General features: G+C 35.9%; 2 protein-coding genes and 1 non-coding gene across 4 annotated transcripts in view; 2 read left to right on the top strand and 1 right to left on the bottom strand.

The window, feature by feature from the left end:
* The window catches only part of LOC126965681 (autophagy-related protein 16-1), a 222,834-nt gene that overhangs the window by 157,874 nt on the left and 42,707 nt on the right, over nucleotides 1-22,253 (bottom strand). The window lies entirely within an intron of this gene.
* Nucleotides 1-22,253, top strand: part of LOC126965668 (uncharacterized) — a 48,998-nt gene that overhangs the window by 23,455 nt on the left and 3,290 nt on the right. Inside the window, exons 3-5 of the mRNA XM_050809382.1 lie at nucleotides 19,765-20,186; nucleotides 20,364-20,524; nucleotides 20,599-20,800. Of these exons, the coding sequence (XP_050665339.1) occupies nucleotides 19,789-20,186; nucleotides 20,364-20,524; nucleotides 20,599-20,800 (761 nt within the window). The 5' untranslated portion in view covers nucleotides 19,765-19,788. The remainder of the gene's footprint in view (nucleotides 1-19,764; nucleotides 20,187-20,363; nucleotides 20,525-20,598; nucleotides 20,801-22,253) is intronic.
* Nucleotides 3,309-3,382, top strand: Trnas-aga (transfer RNA serine (anticodon AGA)). The gene has a single exon. It is a non-coding gene; the product is annotated as a tRNA-Ser (tRNA).

Consider the following 22,253-nt stretch of genomic DNA (forward strand, 5'->3'; position numbering starts at 1 on the left):
GGCAAATTTGTTTTAGAAAAAAAAATATAAATAACCATAAAAAACGAATTTGCACTGGCGAAGTCACACACACACAGACACAAAAAACATGAACAGTGTTACATAGGTCACGCGGTTGTCCGCAGAGGTGGCGGCAGGAATGACCAAAAACTTGGAAACCTGTTTGAGTACGTCATCTGTTACTTTTACCGTTTTACCACATGTAACCCACATTCGTGAGCTCCGCGCCGCCCATCACGTCTTATTAATATTAATTACCCGAGACACATGCCATTCCATTTAAATAGTTAAACCGGAATTTGAAATACTTAAATCTTTTATATGAGAAAATGTTCCTATTCAAGTGTCTGTTAGATGTTATCGGATACACCTCGGTGGGGTAAATAAAGCATTTTTCTGCCATACAATTATTTTTTAACATCTTGAGGAGAGTCACGCGAGACAATGTAAGCGAAAGATAAAAGATAGCGTCTCTCGATGTCTCCCGTACACGCGATATGTGGCATTGAATACAATGCGGCCATTTAAAAATAAACCTTCTGTTCTGACTGAATAATATTATCGAATCCCGCATCGTTCATAAATTTTGTTTTCAAATTTAATTTGTGTAATTAATCCCAGAAGTGAGGGAGGGAGTGAGGGTCACTTCACTCATCACTTTTAAAAATAACAAATTGTTAAGATTTGAAAGAGCGACATCTAAAGTCAATTTCCTATATGAAAATATTGGAGTTGAGCAGGTTATCAACTGTAAAGTAGATCCTGTAGATGAAGCCACAACCTCAGAGCTGAACAAGACTTACAAGAATTATCAACGATGCGTCAATCGAACTTTTCCTTTATTGAACTCCTTTCAATTAGAGTCTCCGACTACAGTCGCCGCCACTACAGACTTTGACACCTAAACAAAAGTAAATTATTTTATCTATGCAAAAATATTTGACGGCCAAACCAAAAGGCTAAGTTAAATGAGATAAAATAATTGAGCAATTTAAAGAATCAGTGAAATTAGTACGGGAAGATATTTTGATTTAAAAGTCACGTACGCAGTCAACTAGCTGCAGCAGGGAGCGGTCGTCGGACCCGTACATCTCCCTTGGGTTCACAGCTTCAATAAGGCGGCGCTTGTTGATAAACTCGATCTCACCTTATTTAGATTAAGAATGGAGATTCAATCACTCAGTATTTTATTGTTTCCGGATTGTAAGCCAATAGTTATGATACAAATTATATTTAGTAACTGAATGACCGCCGACAATGAACCCCGGTTGGATATGGACTCGGGCAACGCAGGAAATGAACAACATAGAGCTCCCTCGGGCACCGGTCGACCGGCACGCTGGAGTACAGGCCGGAGGCGCGGTGTGACAACGGGACGCGACCCGATCCCGACCCGACGAGATGCCGGCCCGATACAGTGTACCTTCGACCCGTCATTACGGCGCCTGGCTCGCTATCTCGTTTGCCCATTACAGCACAAATGAACAGTGAATTCACAATAAAGATGCTCCAAAGGATTGATGCGCTGTTGAGAATTTCATATTAAACTAATGTGCAGTCATTATAAGCAGATGCCTGCAGGCCTATTCTTTGGCTAATAGTAACTCAGGTATAGGGTTAATTTGAGATTATTATATCTATTCAACGGTAATATGACTCATACAATATCATCACATTTTCGAAATAAGGAATTAAAATTACATAAATCATGGCTAATATATATTGTCTACTAGCTGACCCGGCAGACTTCGTACTGCCTCAATCGATAAATAAAAGACCTTAACTTTTGTATAAAATAAACTTAAAACAAACAAAAGGAATCATTTTTTTAAGTGTTACCCGTGTTTTAAGGAAGTTTATTTTTTACCTCCTCAGAAAGTTAGAAAGATATAAAAATTCTAATTAGTTATTCATTTTAAACTATTATTTTTATTTGATTTCTGAACGACGGGGTTACGCCGGAGGAAAATCAAAATTGTCGTTTTTATATAAAAACGGGGATTTTCATGTTTATTCAAACCTTTTAAACCTTCCCTGGACTTCCACAAATAATTCAAGACCAAAATTAGCCAATCGAGTTTTAGCGAGACTAATGAACAGCTATTCATTTTTATATATATAGATTTATAGCATTATTGTCATAACATTAGCTAGAAGAACTTGATTCTCAGCTTAGTGAAGTAGATAAAATGAATAATATACTAACTAAGAAAGCGTAAGATTATTAAATACAAAAGCGCTGACATATTTATTTTGTACTCCGTGTACGGTAAAACATTGACATTACAGAGGATGTAAACAAGATAATTAATATAAAGCACGGCGTGTGTGACTCGCAAGTGTAACGGACTTAGAGCAATGTGTGTCGCATGACGGACAGACGCCGAGCTGTTATCACACATGTAATGTGTCAAGTGTAATCAAGTGCACGAGAAAGATAAAAAAAACATTGAAAAGGGTTTCAATCCATTGTACCTTTATTATTAGTATGTAATGTACATATTAAGAACTTCTTATTTTTTTGCTTGCCAATTTTGAACACGTTTCTCATGTATAAACTTCGATCATTCACCAACATTTATTTTAATTTAAAATCATAATAATGGAATAGGGTGTTATTAAAAAATAGGTGGTAAATGTATACACATACACACGTATATACATAATAAAGTCCCAGCCACTGTTCAGGCATTATTTATAAATAAATTTAAATGTATTATAAAAAAAAGGTTCTGTCGTAAATCCTATTACTCCACAGCTGAATATCTAAGTGATCGGATAGCCTGGGACTAGATTATGATTATTTTATAGCGATAGAAATGACTGTACAATATTGTATATTTTTACTGAAAAGAGCGCAAAAAAAGAATGCTGGGAGAGTTTCTTGCGCCGCTTCTTCTATCTCAGAGCGCCATTTGTTTCCGAATCGGTAGTAGTATCTAGTATATTAGAAATGACATCAAAAAGAATTCTAAAGGAATAAATTTTAAGAAAATAAATGCCTTCTATAGAAAACAGAATTGCAGCGATTCCTTGCACAACATGGGTATCCACTATCTAAGCTATCAGTCATTGTCAAGACATTTGAGAGGTTAATTATCAGCATCCTCGGTCGTGTTTTGTCTTTAATTAAATTAAATTAAAAAAAATAAATTATTTAGATTTACAAGAGCGACATCTCAAGTCAATTTCCTAATATGCAAATATTGGGGTTGAGCAGGTTATCAACTGTAAAATAGATCCTGTAGACGAAGCCACAACCTGAGAGTTGAACAAAGCATACATGATTTTATGACGATAGTTCACTCGAACGGTTAGCTCAGTTGGTTAGAGCACCGGCACAGAACGCCGGAGGTCGTGGGTTCGAGACCCGCATCGTTCATAAAATTTTGTTTTTCTTATTTTATTTGTGTATTAATCCTAGAAGTGAGCGTTATCACTTTAAAAACAAAACAAATTGCTTAAAAAAGTACATAGAAGTATTATTATAATTATGATATTTGATCAGATTGAAAATTGAATTGATACAGTAGATAGTACTGTATCACCATGAATTGCATAAAGAGAACCTAGCTCAAACAGAACAGGTAAACATTTGATCAATTTCCGACGCGATCAAGACGCGATCATTACATTACACTTCAGAATATAATATACAATTATGTACGCAGTAGACTATACTTGGTAATGTAACATTTTCGAAATAAATCTAAACCTAGTTACGCATAATACATTAAACTATATTCTATCTGACATCGTGGATTGGTTAAGCGCTAATAACATATTGTTAAATAGCAAGAAAACCAAATATCGGTAATTTGCTCTATAACGCGGCAGAGTGGTTTTGGGTTATAGGAAAACGCGTTATAGGGATATTCCCGTATAACGCGTTTAAACGACCTCGTAAGTCGTAATAATAATAATTATAAATCACAATTTGTAACAAGTATTTCCAAGTTTTACTATTTCATTAAGATTTTTAATACAAAAATTTAATAAAACAAATTTAATTTTGTAATAATACAATTGACACACGTGCAAACGTACGCTAAGCTAATTATGAACTGTACAAATATCATTATAAATTTCACAGTACAGAAATATACAGTATGTGGGATATCCCCGCGTTATAAGCGGAAAAGACCAGCGTTATTAAAATCGCATAATGTGAACAACTTTATAAGGATACCGCGTTATAGGGAAGATTACTGTAAGTTTAAAATGTACTGCCCTGTTTCAATGTGTATTGTTAATTCGGTCAGGTGAAAGAACTGGTGGAATCTGCTATATTTTTTGTACTCTTGATGCAAATTGTAATATTGAAGGATTGTCTAATAAGAGTTAGATCTAAAGCATACCCGGTTAAAGGGATTAAATACTACAGTTTTTTTTATAGTTTTATGTTCTATGTTATATTATTATGGAGCAAATGCAGCCGATATTAATCTTTGGCATCTGCGCTGCAAAAGAGGGCTATTCGCGCTACTCATCTATCATTTAGAGAAAATATTAAGGAAAGTAACATTTTAACCGTTGTCTCTCAATATATTTGTGGTAGTTTTGACGCTCGATAATCGATTAAAAACTCTATTTTGAAAAAAAAATATACCAACTTGAATCTTCTTCATGTCAATTTTTTTACAACAAAATGTACCTATAGAGCTTCGATATCTTATTTATTACACCTGTTGCGACCACTGTCTTCGTACTGATGTCACATCTGGGGCCAGCAGCGGGAGTCATTTATTGCTGACACAGCATGCGACCAGAAACATTATATGCAAATCTATTAATAACGTGATTATCAGACGGAGAGAATGTATGACTACAATACTATGTTTACATATATTTCTAACACGTTTTTTATTTGCTTTTTTAGGTTGACTATTGAATATTTCGACCGAAAAAAAAGCTGACCAGTTTCTATTTAAAAAAATAAGCTATGTGACATCTTTTGAAACCAATAGAGACGTAAACATTAGATTAATGATTGGCCTCTGCTGCGCTTCAACTAGATACTATGCCTAAGTGGGCGTACCTACTCGAGCCAGTCTCGAACAATGTGTGACGTTGACTTGCCACATGTTCAGTTGAACTTTGCCAATAATTGAAACTAAAGTACCGGGTTGCGTGGTAAAACTTAAAAAAATAATACTACAAAAAATAAGAAAGACACTGGGATCATATATCATCAGTAAGTAATAGTTGCCGGAATAAAAAATCTATTGTTCTTAAGAAGTGCGGTATCCAGTTGAAGCGCACCGGAGACCAATCCTTAATCTAAGACGTAAACATATCACCAAAACATCAAAAGGAACTTCATCACATTCTTCTCAGGTCTGAGGCATTCGTTTTGGAATTGTTGGTAGTTTTTGACTTTCAATAAGTAATGTCACATCCTATTTTTGAATAGTAATATATGAAATATCAACCCAAACGATAGACCCGTTATTCTTAGGTATCTAAATATTTTTTTTTTTGCCATTTATAAAACCTAAGCTAAATATTCTCATCCCAATTAAAACTCAATCGCCTAGTTCTGTAAAATCACATCCAATAAAGAACATAAAAAAGCGGTGACTCTTTGTACAACTAATTGTTCCATCAGTATGATTGACAGTATATTGTGATGTTAGATAAAAACCTGAACGGTTGATAGACTTTTAATTATGTTCAATAGGAGATCAATACACGGCATAACAAAGTTCGTAATTATCTCATTAACATTTAAGTGTCCTACTTATATCTAACTAATAACAATACTAAAGGTCTACTAATAAAATTTGAAAACATAATTTTATGAACGATGCGGGACTCGAACCTCTGACGTTCTTTTCAGAACAATTGTTTAGATTTACAAGAGCGACATCGCAAGTCAATTTCCTAATATGCAAATATTGGGGTTGAGCAGGTTATCAAATGTAAAGTGAATCCTGTAGATGATGCCACAACCTGAGAGTTCAACAAAGCATACAAGATTTTATGATGATACGTCACTCGAACGGTTAGCTCAGTTGGCAGAGCGCTGGCACGGAACGCCACAGTTCGTGGATCTGAGTCCCACATCGTTCGTAAAATTTTGTTTTTCAAATTTTATTTGTGTATTAATCCTAGAAGTGAGGTTATCACTTTTAAAACATAACAAATTGACTACAGGTCTAATTTATTGTTCACGCAAGCAAGCAAGCATTTGAACTTATAAACGTGAAAGTATCTCTGATCAGGGGCGTGCTATATATCAGCTTGGTTATAGACAGTCTCTCAAAGAAAAATTTAAAGAAATAAATATTATAACTGTTTATTGTCAGTACATTTATGAAAATTTAATATATGTTCACAAAAATCGTCACCTTTTTGCTCTTAATAGTGATTTTCATTATTATAACACTAGAAATAAGGGATTGCTTGTAACTAATTCTAGTAGGCTTCATAAGATTCATAGCTTTAAGGGTAAATGTATACACTTCTACAATAAAGTCCAAGCCACTGTTCAGGCATTATCTATAAATAAATTTAAATGTTTTATAAAAAAATGGCTCTGTCGTAAATCCTATTACTCCACTGCTGAATATCTAAATGATCGGACAGCCTGGGACTAGATTGTGATTATTTTATAGCGACTGTACAATATTGTATATTTTTAATGAAAAGAGCGCAAAAAAAAGAATGCTGGGAGAGTTTCTTGCGTCGCTTCTTCTCTCTCAGAGCGCCATTTGTTTCCGAAGCGGTAGTAGTATCTAGTAGTATAAGAAATGACATCAAAAAGAATTCTAAAGGAATCAATTTTGAGAAAATAAATGCCTTTTATGCATTGGTTTTTAGAGCAAGGTAGGCACTGTAGATCTAACTAGTCGTAGTTGCGCATTAGTCCCACAATACAACACAAGCTGCATGAATCGCTGCTTGCTTCGTATATGTAATGTTTAGACTGCCTACCGTAGGTAGTAAATTAATTTTAGCACTGGTTCTATTTTTTTAAGGTTCTTATTATTATATTTATTTTGGTTCATAACGAGGTAGGCACTGCCTAATTGCCTATATGACATGCACGCCCCTGCCTCTGACACATATTCCTGAAGGGTTAAGTATCTTCCAATTTAAGAAATTCTGAAGTCTGAATTAAGACGCGAGAATTAAGAACAATATAATTAACTAGTGGTCTCGACTGAAATTCATTCACCTTCTGGAATGATCACGGGTTATAATTATACGAATGTTTCAATACACACGTCACATGCAGCATCAGATGCCGGAACGGTAAGCTACCGTTATATAATACAGCATTAGTGTTTTTGTAACCGCCATCAGTGGGACAGGAGAGTCGTCGCTCCCTCGCCGCGGCCGCCGGGAACCAATCAATTACATATTAGCTTAATGTGGCGACGGCGGAAGGTGGACGGCCATCCAACTACGCTTATAGCATTTGCATGGTTTGCGCGAAACCGTTGACAATTTTAAGTAACGGCCGACCGACGAGGACACTCAACTCGCGATCGATACTATTTAATCAAATATTTTATGTTATAATGTTTAATGTCGGCCATTTTTGGACTATTGTACAATATTAATTTAATATATAAACAAAAGACATATTATATTTGTGCGCAGAAGTTGAAATATCAAATTTGGAGTTTGATATGGAGAATATATGCAGAAATATACAACTAATAAGGGTTGTATCTTATTTTAAAATAATAGATTCCTGCGTTAGTTGCAATACTATTAATATATTGAGAATCACAGCGCAAACGAGTTGGCAACACTTGGCTGTTTGAACGAGCAAGGTATTAGTCTACTTTACACTTCTCATACTCATGATATCGCAATGTTGATTGTGACTAGAAATGCATAGAACATCCTGGCTCAAGGGTAGGGGTCGCAGCGAACAATGGCGGCGTGTGTAGGCGGGGACTTTCGTGCTCGTGTCAGATGGAACCGCCCGCCCTGCCCTATTGAATTGCACTATAAACTCCTTTAAAACAAAACGCGCATACCTACTCGATTTATTCGAGTACACTTAGCATTAACAGTTGTAAAAACACTTTTGTCTGCTTTAAGTCGATCTTATATTCTCATTTTTAAAAAGTTGCTCATTTTGAAAACGTGGGTAACTTCAATTGACCATCTTTTCTATTACCTTTCTTTAATAAAAGTTACAAACAATAAAATAAAGATTAATATCGAGTGAGTTATTTCAGCCAGTAGAGGCTTCTGCTAAACTGCTCCAATTCTTCGTAGCATGTTTTGGAATAGATTTTTATGAGCTCTTGGGGAAAACGCCCCTCGTTCCGAAAACTCACCGTGACATGTTGTACACAGAAACAATCCTCAACTCTACGCCACATCCAAGGCTAGCAGAGGGATATTGGATAACTAAAATTTAAATCACTTTCGGTTCTAATGAAAGGAACCATTGTAATTTAAATATGAAGTAAAACATACTCAGTCATTCAGAAAATAAACGAAAATGAATGAGAAAGCGTATAGAGTACAGTAAAATACCTAAGAGACCGAGACCAGCTAAATATAACTGAACAAAAGAATTAAACAGATTCAGATACGAGCATTATAGAAGTAAGCAAACTCACCGTAATATAATATGTTGTACGCAGAAACAATCCTCAACTCTACGCCACATCCAAGGCTAGCAGAGGGATATTGGATAACTAACATTTAAATCACTTTCGGTTCTAATGAAAGGAACCATTGTAATTTAAATATGAAGTAAAACATACTCAGTGATTCAGAAAATAAACGAAAATAAATGAGAAAGCGTATAGAGTACAGTAAAATACGTAAGAGACCGAGACTAGCTAAATAGAACTGAACAAAAGAATTAAACAGATCCAGATACGAGCATTATAGAAGTAAGCAACGACAACCGGCCTTCGGCTCAATTCTGAGCGGTAATAAATTGGCATGTGAACATATCGATCCGATTCATTCATAAGATTAAATAAATAATATTGAATCGGTGTCAAGCGTGAGGTTCATGGGTACTTTGGATGATTACTCGTTCGATAATGAGTTTCGAGGTCCGTTAGAACAGACCGGTCGTCGGTGCCGTACGAACATACGGGGCATTTATACCAACCAATTATTTACCTCTGATGTCTTACATCATTTGAACACATGTAGAGCACGCTCGCACACGCACGATAGGTATCTTACTTGTTCTTTTAAAACTCAATGGCAGTACACTATTTTTTATAGAAACCACTAGCCGTTCCCGCTATGGGCGAATTTTAAAAGGAAACAAATTAGGAACGAGGAACGTTGGAATACGAATAAAATTCGCATCGAAAGGTGGTTGTTTCATGTCGATACGATCAGTGGTTTAGGCGTGATTGAGCCTCAAACATTGACCATTTTCATTATATATATATAGACAAGCGTTACTTCCAAGGAGACAAACATGCCATGATTTGCGGACGATGCATCATGAATGCTGGCTCGGCGTTAGATCCGTTCGACTAAGACCAACAGCATACCATAGTATCTGAAGACGAAGCTTTTTCAACCAGTGTGTGTTGCCAGTGATGACATACGGTACGCAGACGTTGTCGCGAACTATGAACCTGATGAGAAAGCACAGAGTGCAACGGAGAGGGCTCGTAGTTTCCCTGTGAGATCGAATAAGAAATGAAACATATATATATACATATAAGATAGAAGATAGATAGATGACGAAGAAGAAGTGGAGTGTTCGTCCTTGGCCGGAGTTTCCATGTAAATAGGATAGCTTGTGTTTAGTTAAAAGCACCAAAATAAACGCTAAAATGTATACGTACTGATAAAATTTATAGCAGACTGCATAATGATTTGTAAAAGATTGTTACATAAAAAATATAATATCAGCTAAGTCCAACGTAAAAGCTTGCAGTTTCCAAGTTATTGAACGGATTCAGAATATTGAAGGTGCAATTAAGGAAGAAGTGACACACGTACATAATATTACCAAATCAAACTTGATGAAGTGTTACGTATTTATAAATATAATAGCTGATATAAAGTTAAAAAGTTTTGGGAATTATTACAGGAGTAATAAAATTTACACATTTTGTTTGTTTTGTTTAAAAACTTTTTAAAAGTAAAGGTATGCACATTTATTCGGTTATTGTTAAAGTCTATTCTAGAGCCGGTGTTATACATAACGGACTCTTAAATGGATTAAAATGATACCTTATCTGAACATTATTTTCCAATCATTAAATTAAATATTACTTCCTATCGATATTAATAGAGGAATTACGGGTTCATTATAAATATCCGCGCCCGATGTGCGTCCGCGTTGATAAAACTCAACAGATGTCAATTTGCCAAGGAAGTGCATATCAAGGTGTTATCGTCCCGATAATATGCCCAACACATATGATTTGACTCTGATTTCAGTGGACGATAAAGCCGCAAAGCAATTTGCCGACGGCGCATGTAGCTAATACCGCGGCAATGGAACATTGAAACGAACCTGTAAATTGAATTTATCACGTAGGATTGGCGGTCATTACATCTGTTAGATTCCTCGCGGCCACTCTCCCGACACGCGAGATGAGCTACGATGACAATCAAACAAATCTCCGTGTATGTTTTCATAATGATATCGCATAATATCTAAATACGACCATTACTCTTTGCTATTAGATTCTATTAGAGCTTCTAACTCACGTCATTGGCATCCTGTTGGTTTATAATATTACGAAGCCTATGTATGATAAATGAACAAAATATTCCTGCTTCCTGTCCGTTCGCAACTATTGCAAATGTCTCAATAACCTCAAGCCTTCTATCTGCTTTCAAAGCTATTAATAAGTATACGATGTTAGCTCTGTCAGTGTATGTTTCATCGCGTGCATTACACGTCTTAACATAAACACTTTATACTTGTAATAAAATAGATTGAACTGTAACTCGACCAGTACTAGCTACATTCAATGTGGATCTTGTAATTTTATGCTTCGACCGAAGCGTTCGAACGCGGCAAGCTCGTCCCGAAATAGTATGTAGGTTAGACGCAAAAACAACCATAACGTTGGACGCTCTCAAATCTTTTGATTCTTCGGTACAATTGCGGCGCGTGTCTTTAAAAAAGCATCGATGACGAATTATAATTTCCAACGTTTTGTCGGTTTCGGTAAAATTATCGCGAGCAGACGCTCGGACAAATGATAGCGGCCGCGGTGCCTACCGTTACCGCGCTGACGTCTGTCAAGAGTACCGTCACTTACACCCTCCTCATCTCACCACACAGTCTCTCAGTCATGATCGCGATCTGAACACGGCAGACGCGTCATTGACTTCCTCGTTAGCACTTCCCTCTTCAAATACCAGCTGTTGCAATATTTTTGATTTGCGTAGCTTTTGCTTTGTTTCAATTTAAATTTTCTTTTTTCACTCAATAGTGCCATCCCTACTGGGAAATTAAAACTTTTTTAACATAAAATTATAAACGGGCCACTCTGTAAAAACAAACATGTAACATGTTACATGCGGATCGACTTGAGAACCTCCTCAATTCTTTCATAGGTTAAATGATTATTGAGTAGTTTAGTATTTTTATTAGAAATTATCATTGAAACGGAAACTAACATTTTCTTTTGTAACCCATACCTATTTGTCGAAATATTCAAAACAGAGCCAGCCCTAGCAAGTCACATAGAGGGTTCACGACTCCTGTACAATTAAATAATGATCGTGTGTGCAGCTGTTGGGAGGTTGAACGTCACATTATCACCCGTAGTGATCGTGACCGATGCGCGTGCGACGTTCTGTCATGCGCCACTTGTGATTATCTAGCTAGGTATAACACCTACTGTCAGTCACGACTTTGTATCATAAGCCGTGTACATTGACGAGTACATCTGCAAAAAAGTTATCAGTTTTAAAAACGGAAACTACCTATAATATTATATTTTTTGTGATTATTTTTACTACATTATCTCTAAGCATTTGATTAATTATTGTAATTGTGTATTGTAGGATCGTTTAGGTATGGCTTAACGTTGGTCAAATTAAATGTGCCGTAATTATTGATTGTGTTAGGCTTATAATATTGTGAAGCGAAACCATACAAATATTTGCATGTTTGTCAAGACGAAACATGTGCCCGCTCTTGAATTTGTAAGAACTTAACTTGTGTTAAGATTCAAATAAAATGAATGCATTAAACATAAAATAGACAATATTCGAGACCATAACAATTTATTTCATGCCGACCCGGCGAAAGCTATTTCCATGAAAAAAAAAGAATTCCGAACCGAAATACAAAAAGCACGACTGCAATACACGAGTCACGGACCCTAACAGTAATAGAATTAGCGCTTTTCATTACTTCTGCCCAACCATGGATCTATGTTGGAATGGAGTTCGTGACAATTTCACGTGACGGCAGTGTTGAGTAGTCTTTGCTGGGAAATGTTACCGTTTTCTGGTTTCTTGCAGATGCTTTATTAGATATCGAGGTCGCCATCGACTATCGAGCGCGACCGAGCACGTTGTAGTCGTAATGTTGGCACCAGCGATTATCTCGTTATGTTATAAACATTATTAGCATAACAATAACTTTTAATTGAAGTAGCTATCGATGCGGAGGCGCGGGTCAATGATAAAGCAATTATCGTCCAGTTCTTGGGAGTATTCTACATTTGTATAAAATGATGTTTCTAATATTATACAAATAAAAAAATGAATAGTGAGTGGCCGTTAGCGAGTCCCACTTTGTAATACCGCATTAATACACGTGTATGACGTAAATATACGTTGCCTAATGAAATATGCGGAGGTAATGGAAGCCGGGCTCGATGGGCTCGACCCGCGCAGACGCAATAATTGGGCATACAAATCAAATGACTGATGATTGATGTTGCCGTTATAACACGGATTGCGGCTTGTAGCCACTAGCCACCGGTATCCACCGGTATCCCACCGAGCAAGCAGAGCGTGTCATTGTGTGAGTCGATCACATCGGACACATTCGGAGGAGATGGAGCGCCGCGACTGTCTTACAGAATATTGGACTCACTATTCAAGGGCATATATTGTAATTAAAAGCATCACTTAAATTATTATTTGTTCGCACTTCTTCACAAATTGATTCCGATGCCTTTTAGTAACTCAATTGCTTTTGGAATTTAAGAATAACAATTAATTACTCTATTGTTCAAGCGAGATTGCAAAAGTTTTAAAGTGAGATATAAAAGGCATTTATTTTCTCAAAATTGATTCCATTAGAAATCTTTTTCATGTCATTTCTAAGACTATCACCATGTGCAAAAATAATATTGATTTGATTTGATCTTCTTGAAGCTATATAACGTGAAACCTATTGCTATTTCTTATACATAATATTGCAATCGTTTAGTGTATCTAGACAATTATACCATAAACTTGCTGACCGGCAAACGTTGTTTTGCCATATAAAGTATAATTCACGCGATAGTTTTATAAGTAACAAAATATTGCCTATATTATAGCCTGTACATCATTTTGTTCTATTGTCAATAGTTTTTGCAGCGCACGCAAAAATAGGTTTTCGATTTTACACCTTGTGTTAGAAAATAGCAATTTTATTACGGATTCCTAATTTTGAAAAAAAACATAGCCTATAGCCTTCCTCGATAAATGGACTACCCAACACTGAAAGAATCATTCAAATCGGACCAGTAGTACCAGAGATTAGCGCGTTCAAACAAACAAACAAACACTGCAGCTTTATAATATTAGTATAGATATAAGAGATATCTATAAAAAAAATTAAACCCTCTTTTCGAAAGATCATTACTTATGAATATAACCACAATATAAAAATACCAAAATTGTAATACTAACATAGTTTAATGAACTGGTAATGTTGTTTCGATAGAACTTTTATGGTTTTTATATGATGTAATAACACACAAAGCTAAAAGGCGGCAATGCTGCTGTAGTTCCTCTGGTGTAACAACACAGCATTATCGTACACAAAATAATGATGCCTGACTACTGCTTAACGATTACATCCGATACAATATAAAAGTGAAGACGCGTACTGTTATGATAAAAAAAATATTAAAGTTCCAACACGATCTGTGCGTATTCCATGTTTATTTTCGATCAATTCCTCAAATAATAATGTATCGCATAACAACCCGATTTTGAGAATTTGTAGAGAATTTAACGAAGTGTGTGCTGATTTTGATATATTCTTTACGAATGTAGACATTTTTAAAAATACTCTTTATAAAACTTTCTAGTTTACGTAAAATAATTTAATGTTTAACTAAATTTCGTTATACTGTAATTACTATTGTGTCCTCTTATTAATTTTTTATTTTTTTTACTGTATTTGGTGAATGATGTGTACAATTTTAATTGGATCTCAGGATCATAAAAATATGCTGTACTTGTTATTAGATGATAGTTTTATCTTGTTATCTGTTATTGTACCTACTTGTAAATGAATAAATATAATTTCGTCAAGATTTCCCACCGTTAAGTCGCAGGCCGCAGCGAAACCCACGCCACCAACTGCAGCTTACGATATTTGCAACATAAAACGATTAGAAGCAATAAATGCCCGCTCAGTTTACATGTATGACGTTTTACAACACCGCCTGATCTACAGCGTGCACGGGGCTTCGGTGAGACAGCGGCATGTTTCGTGCGTCGCCATTCAGCCACAATTGAAATGCCCGGAGCTACTGATGTTACTCTGTAGTAAAGCTAGTTTATTAGCAGCAAAAACTATCACAAATCTATTTTCCTAAGAATAACGCCTATAGAACTATCATCCTAATACATAAGTACTTGAGAGCGACTCATTCGCAGGTAGGGCAGGTCTGAGAATCGGACAACATCTATTTTTCATCCCCCTAAATGTTAATGTCCACGCCAATTTTTTTTTGAAATTTTTTTGATTTTGAGTCAGTATTAAAAAATACATACAACTTAAAATTTTCACCCATCTACGATCAACAGTTACTTTTGTATCGCGATTTTAATATCGGCAATACAACGTTTGCTGGGTCAGCTAGTACCCATATATTATTTTATACGAACGACAATAGACTTATTGCCAGACTTATATCACCTGGATCGGGGTAAACTACGACGACATTGGAACTCACAAATGCATAATAAAAATTACTAGATAGCGTCTCTTGCTTTTAGACAACCGATGAAAACAGGTCAGGTTTAATACTTTAGTCTCCGAGACCAGATACGTCTTACATTCGCGATTTGTATGAAACTTTGTGTTAGTATGCGTGCATTGCTCAAAATAGAGGTTAACTCTAAACTCAATTTGACGTTTTCACAGCTTTCATAGTCTATCTAGACGTTATAAATGATCTAAGGTCTATTCCTTGTTGAGCATTCATTTTCTTAATAAATAAATCTATAGCGATATATTTGTTACTATTAAGGAATGTAAGGATTAATATGATACTGGGTTTTCTTCTCACGTATCTAAACCTGTTGTTTAAAACAATAAAAGTTTGATAAGAAGAAGTCAAACAATTTAAATATCAAACTTTCAATAGTGCGTATGTTATTACATGACCTACATCAACATTAAAATTAGACCAGCATTAAGTTATATATATATAAGAGAAAAGTAACAGGAAATGATCGATAATTATTGGTCTTTCAATTGCAAAATACTCAAGCTTTATCGCTTCTAATAAACAACAACTCGTATGTCGGGCGCGCTCCACGCAGGCCGGACCAGTGCATACAATAAGCAATCTAGCTAAGTATTGTATTCAACAAAGAAAGCGATTCAAAAGACGGATGCACATTGCACCGAAAACCTAGTTTCCATTGGAGTCGCGTGGTCGCGATGCCAGGAACAATACCATTAAATTATACTACTTACACTCTACTCCCCATTCACTTACAGACATTAATCGCGGAGAAAACTGGACGGGCGTTTACGGTGCTTATTGTGACCTCTGTTACGGACATAGTTAGTGGTCATTTCCGCTCTGACCTTGCGACTTCTTTCATTACTATATTACATATATGAATGTATACACTTTTATAATAAAGTCCCAGCCACTGTTCAGGCATTATCTATAAATAAATTTAAATGATTTATTAAAAAATGGCTCTGTCGTAAATCATACTACTCCAATCCGCTGAATATCTAAGTGATCGGACAGCCTGGGACGAGATTATGATTATTTTATAGCAATAGCAATGACAGTACAATATTGTATATTTTTATTAAAAAGAGCGCAAAATGCTGGGAGAGTTTCTTGCGCCGCTTATTCTCCGTCGTCAGAGCGCCATTTGTTACCCAAGCGGTAGTAGTATAAATATTCAAGACTTATGAAGGAATATTGGAAGAATAACCTGCATTCACTAATCGACTTGTTTCTCTATGATAATGGTGGGTTATCGTTTATGGAACAATTTCTCATACTTGTTAAAGACATAAAAGGCATTTACTTTCTCAAAATTGATTCTTAATCAAATACACAATATTGTACTGTCATTGCTATTGCTATAAGATAATCATAATCTACCTAGTCCCAGGCTGTCGGATCACTTAGATATTCAGCTGTGGAGTAGAAGGATTTACTACAGAGCCATTTATTAATAAATCATTTAAATTACTCTTACTTACTCTTTGGAACTGAGGTATCGATATTTATGATACTCGAGTCATATTATTATTCGGTACATTAATTTTAAACAGTGCAGTAGATCTCGTCGCCACGTTTAGACAGCTGTGGTTAACGGCGAGACATATTCGAGCCGTGTTTGTTGTTCTACCTTATCTTAATTGAACAGTCTGGAGTTAATCGTGCGATGCCAGCCACGTAGGCGGTAGCGGTCGATAGCAATACATTGATCAGGAAAGGAGAAATCGCGATCCAGCCATTTAAGTATTGAGACGGCACTGAGGCGACCCGCGATAGCCGCGATCAACCCACTGACCCGATCGGAGATTATCGAGGGTAGACATGTTAGAAACCTTCTCCGTTGAGCTCATTAAATTACTATGTAAGCCTCTTAACATACATGATATACTCATTTATAAGTTAATATTAATGGCCAACTTATAATCTTACATTATGAACACAAGAAAATCAAATTACGTTTAATTCTGTGAAACATGAAAAGTATGTCACTGCGTAATACGAATAACGGGATATTTGCCATGATTTGAGGTGTTTTAACTTAAGGAGTCGCTTCGTGATCATGACTTTAGAAACCATGTGGAGAGTTGCTGCTAGTATGTCCTGCTCTTCCATAACTAATACTAATACATCAAATACAATGCGATTGGTAGTTAAATTAAAAAGCATGTCACTAGCTATGTTTAGAGTTTTCTTAAGCGTTAATTCCACCAATATTTGTCTTTTAAACAATTTCACACGTGTTTCGCCTCTACACGAGGCATCCTCACGACATGTTGACTCGCCAAAATCTGGCACGAGACTCAAGTCTTGAGTTGATTCTGTGCTGAGGCGAAAAACGTGTCGAATTGTTTAAAAGACAAATATTTGCGGAATTAACACTAAAAAAAACTCAAAACATTTTGATAATTATGGATTACCGCAAAGTAACGCCTACTTCAATAAATTTTCTAGCTATTTGTTGACAAGGTGAATCACAGGTATCAATGACCGGGCTCGACGGCTGTCTCCCAACACTCCGCAAAAGAAACTACAAAAGCAAGTTGAATCATGTCTACACATAAGGAAACTATCTACTTATTTGACAACGACAAACAAATCACAGTTTCATTCAATGCCAATTATACCAGAGGCGTTTGTATCAACGTTCGATTGTAAGTTCAGTTTACAACTAGATTGTTATCGTCTGGATAACAAGGCTTATGAAACACTTCATTTTGACAGCTTTTAAAAAAACACATACAATTTTATCGTAAATTTGCTATAAATTTTCCTTTCAAGAATATTTATTTTTATAATTCAATATTAACTTACAACGAGATGAACTAGATAAGCGAACTACAAATGCAAAATGAGGTTTGCAAGAAATCAAAGAAGACCTCCATAGTGTGCCAACCAGTACCGATATGGTGAAACGTAAATAGCAGGTTCCAGGTACACTGAATACGCTGACCCCATCTGATCAGGGCTCGAGGCTAGTACCTACATATTCGCAAGTGATATTCCGACATAGAAATACAATAGCCGCATAAGTAAAAACACCTTTAAGGGATCTTCTAATAGCCCTCAGATAGTACGTAATGCGTACTATAATTTTAGCCTGTTGATACAAACACAGGAACAGCATTATTAATAATGTTCGCAGCGGAGAGTTCTAAGTTATACCCAAGAATGGATAAGAAACATGGATCGCAAAATGTCTTAAGCTTTATGTTGTATTGACATATCGGTTCATCGGTCAACGGTTAGAGATAGATAGATTAGATAAGATTAATTAACAAAACAGTACTAGGGTGGCAGGATTAGCCGCCCTCCTCAACACGCAAAATAGGCGCGCTGTAGTCGTCGAGTTGCGGATAATAGCCCGTGATAACCTATAACAAAACAGTAATTTGCAACAATTGTATATTGTTATTACAGTTCATATAGTTCATATGCCTGTGTGTATATTTATCTAAATAATTAATTATGAGTCGCTGTAAGCTATTCAGTTTAGTCGACAGACGGAAAAGCTAGAAATAGCCAGAGGCACTTGAAATATTACTAGACTTTGTGGTTGCGTTTATTGTAATGAATTTACTGCGCAGCTCATTGCTACGAACTTGCTCCACGTATTTGTTCAATTTGAGTTTGCAACGTTATAAATAGATTTGTTACACAGCTTCTTCAATGAGTATAATTTACAGCTATAGATTTCACCATAGAACCACTCGTATTGTCAAAAGCAGCGACCGCTCTAAACTTTAATAAATAAAATTAATTTGAGAGGAAATTCTATTATGTGTTTATTACCGCTACTTTTCCGGTTGCTGTGTGCTTAAGTAGAAGCTTGTTATTTAGATTTGACAATAGAGTCAATAGAATCGATTTATTGAATACATTATAAAAAGTGCTTCATTGTTGTCGCTGTACGAGTGATGTTTTTGGTGGGTATTTTTATTTAATTTTTGGTTGTTAAGGAGATCGTGTCTAAAAAGGTAGTGGGAAATAGTAAGAATACTACAGTGAGTCCATTATTTCATGTAGAAAAAGTAACAATCAATAGAAAGACAGCACTTACTTTTATTGCAGGAAACAGATACAATCAATGTTCAATCATAGTACATAATAATAAAACCGCCAACTACTATAAGCATCGGTTTTAAATTAAATAATTATAAAATGGAATCGCAACTTCTTAAGTTCCTATTAGAGACATGTTAATTATAACGAGAAAGCAAACACAAGCAATTCAGGCCACAGGAATGGAAATGATGTCAATACTAAAAGCATTCTGCACTTACTTGAATGAACATGTAAAAGGAGCGCAAACTTCCTTAACCTGAGTTTTTCTTTAAAAAAAACGCTGTACTGAAACAGTCAACATCTGATTCAACAAATCGCCATTCACTCCGGCTCTAATTACCATTAGGACCATTAAAGAGTTAACGCCCTGAGATACAGATCGTAATTGTTTTACTATGATTCTCACAGTTAGTGTCGGCTTCGTAAATAATTACAGTTGTTCGTCTTAATTAAATCTGCTTTAACAATTCTGAGAAATAGCAGCACAAACATTTTTTATTTGATGAATATTGACCAAAATGTATATATTATGTAATGAATAGCTATCAGTAAAATTGAATCGTAAATTTGTTTGTTACAGATAACATAATTGAGGGCGGCCACAATGCGGATCTTTATTAGTATGGTAGTATTAATATGCGCCGTGCAGGCTGCAAAAAAATTCGAGGGCACTCTAAGATCAGCGGTGGATGCTCCGCCGCAAGATAATCTGGCCGTCGAGTCCGAGTCTCTCCAGCCCTCTGTAGTAGATGCTCCGGAAGACTATAAGAATCCAGGTGCGCCTCCTCCTGAAACACCTGAAGATGAAAACGAAGAACCTCAAACACCCGAGGAACCTCAAGAGGAGGAATCGCAAGACTCTCAAAAGCCTGCAACAGTACCGGAAACTTCTGCTGCTGCTGTTGCCCCTTCAGCACCAAGTGGCATCTCTGCGCCGTCTGCCCCCGCGAACTCACTTGAAGAATGCGACTCAGAAATGATAGGATTCGAACTTGTTACTGGGTAATGGCTCTAATTACTATTTGTAACATCCACCATCTACACACCTGTCAACTTCTTCATCTAAATAACGCGTTTGCGTTCCTTAATAGTTTTGTTAAGCATCTAAAGATTATGTTTATTAACTATCATTAATTGTTTGCATCTTGAAAGATCATTTATAAAATCTTCTGTCCGCAGGTATGTGTTCTCAGCGCCTTCGCATATTCTAGACGACATCCCCGGAACTTTAATGTTAACTGATTGTTTAGAACAATGTCAGGCGAATGACACGTGTCGCGCTGTCAACTATGAAACCGGCTTATGTGTGCTTTTTAGCTCCGATGCTGACCAACTACCTGGTAGATATTTTTTTCCACACTAGAACTAAATTTTAATATTATAAGAAACTCCACTGATTATAAAATATTTTCAGGTGCTTTGACGAAGTCACAATTTCCTGTGTTCACAATTTACGCACAGAAATCATGTTTGGGTGTGAAACCATGCGAGAGAGCTTGGTGCTTCGATCGTGTTCGCGGGTATCACCTCAAAGGAAAAGGCAAAAAAACGCACACTGTTAGCTCCAGACAAATGTGCCTAGACTTATGTTTGGGCGAAAATGAATTTGTTTGCCGGTAAGATTTACAAATTATATCTTTTATCTGATGTGACTTCATTGGTGTCAGGTATATCTTACGCTAATGAGAGACGTTACAACATCTTGCTCTTATCCAGATATTGCGGAAACTCATGAAGATAAAACGTTTAACATATTCCTAGATTTCAGATAATTCTTGTTATTACTTGGTTGAATTTAGCTTTAGCCTCATTAAAATGGAAATAATTGACTAATGCATAAAATAATACAAAACAATTATTCACACTTCAGTTATTCAACGCTTACGGTTTAAAGGTCGTCCTCAAAGCAACTATTGGAGTTCGCAAACAACTTGTAATAGACATAAATAATTGCTATAAATATAACTAAAATAATATAAACTTAATGCACCAATATATCTAGTAATTTTTTCCGCGTATTATATTCCTATTCCTATATTGTTCCTGTGTATTATTAAGTTGGTTGGTTAGATGCAGCCACATTGAATAGAATTGTATATCCATTGAGACTGGCAATAACGGGCGGGGCCCATCGCGATTCGGCAGTCACGACAAATATTCGTTTTCTCGGTTGCGAAGGATCACGCCTCTCTGTGGGAGCGGTCTGCCCTATCGCTTCCTACTTTTATAGAACAATAACCGATTAAATAATACTCAACTATCAGCACAAACACGTTTGAGTAATTTAAATTGAGAACCTCCTCCTTTTTTGAAGTCGGTTAAAAGTATCTGTTTATAGGGTTATTGTAATTAAATGAAATTGTAGTTCTTTACTTATGTGATTATTATAGTACTACAGCTGTTTGGTTGGTACAAAAAACTTTGTTTTCGTTGAATTACTAAGTATTTTAGATAATATTAATCCAGAACATTTATTGCCCATTTTTTTATTGTTTTTATGAAGTGACAAAATAACTAATAGAACCCACTCGTGCTTAACCACGAGTGGGTTCTATTAGTTATTTTGTCACTTCATAAAAACCTTCTTCAATACAAGATCTACGTGATAGTACTCAATAAAATAGCAAACAATAATTTAAACTATATTGTACAGTCCAACATTATGGTAACAAACAAGATACGCGCCCATTGTAAATCAAGATAAAATATTGATGCAGATGAACAAAGATAGTATTTCCCTTATGCGGGTGGTCACTGTAAAGTAATAAAGGTTGCCGAGGTCACGGTTACATAAGTAACATCGTGAAACCATCTCTATAAAACCAGTCCATTAATCGATCTAAACGTAGTTTCAGATAATAAACTACCACAGCAATGATATAATGTCGTTTGTATAAAATTAAAACACAATACTCCAACATTGAGACTTCATATCAATAAACTCATGCTCGCGCTGTTTGTGTTGTTGTCAGAAAATCTTATCTTTTTTTTTATAAAAATACGGGAGGAGACTAGCAGGATTAGGTCGAACAGGACGTTCAGCAGATGGTTATCGATACGCCCTGCCCA

The sequence above is a fragment of the Leptidea sinapis genome, chromosome 8 (assembly GCF_905404315.1).
Source record: "Leptidea sinapis chromosome 8, ilLepSina1.1, whole genome shotgun sequence".
In the NCBI taxonomy this organism is placed as follows: domain Eukaryota; kingdom Metazoa; phylum Arthropoda; class Insecta; order Lepidoptera; family Pieridae; genus Leptidea; species Leptidea sinapis.